This window comes from Merops nubicus, unplaced genomic scaffold, assembly GCF_000691845.1.
Source record: "Merops nubicus isolate BGI_N331 unplaced genomic scaffold, ASM69184v1 scaffold38658, whole genome shotgun sequence".
Classification (NCBI taxonomy): Eukaryota; Metazoa; Chordata; class Aves; order Coraciiformes; family Meropidae; genus Merops; species Merops nubicus.
The window spans coordinates 666-926 of NW_008627035.1; the positions used below are offsets into that span (position 1 = coordinate 666).

Below are 261 nucleotides of genomic sequence, written 5' to 3' on the forward strand. Positions count from 1 at the left end.
CCCCCTCCCCCTCCCCACCAGCCCATCCGGGGCAACGGCCGAGGCAGCAAGCGGAAGACGTCCCGCATCATGGCCATGAAGGAGCAGAAAGCCCTGAAGACTTTGGGCATCATCATGGGGGTGTTCACCCTCTGCTGGCTCCCTTTCTTCCTCGTCAACATCGTCAACGTCTTCAACAGGGACCTGGTGCCGGACTGGCTCTTCGTTTTCTTCAACTGGCTGGGCTATGCCAACTCCGCTTTCAACCCCATCATCTACTGC

The 261-nt window shown here is 59.4% G+C and overlaps 1 protein-coding gene across 1 annotated transcript in view; it reads left to right on the plus strand.

Moving 5' to 3' along the window:
- ADRB1 (adrenoceptor beta 1) overlaps nucleotides 1-258 on the plus strand; it is a gene marked incomplete at both ends in the record, with an annotated part of 919 nt that extends 661 nt beyond the window's left edge. Inside the window, one exon of the mRNA XM_008946189.1 lies at nucleotides 5-258. Coding sequence (XP_008944437.1) covers nucleotides 5-258 — 254 coding nt within the window. The remainder of the gene's footprint in view (nucleotides 1-4) is intronic.
- Nucleotides 259-261: the final 3 nt, after the last annotated feature.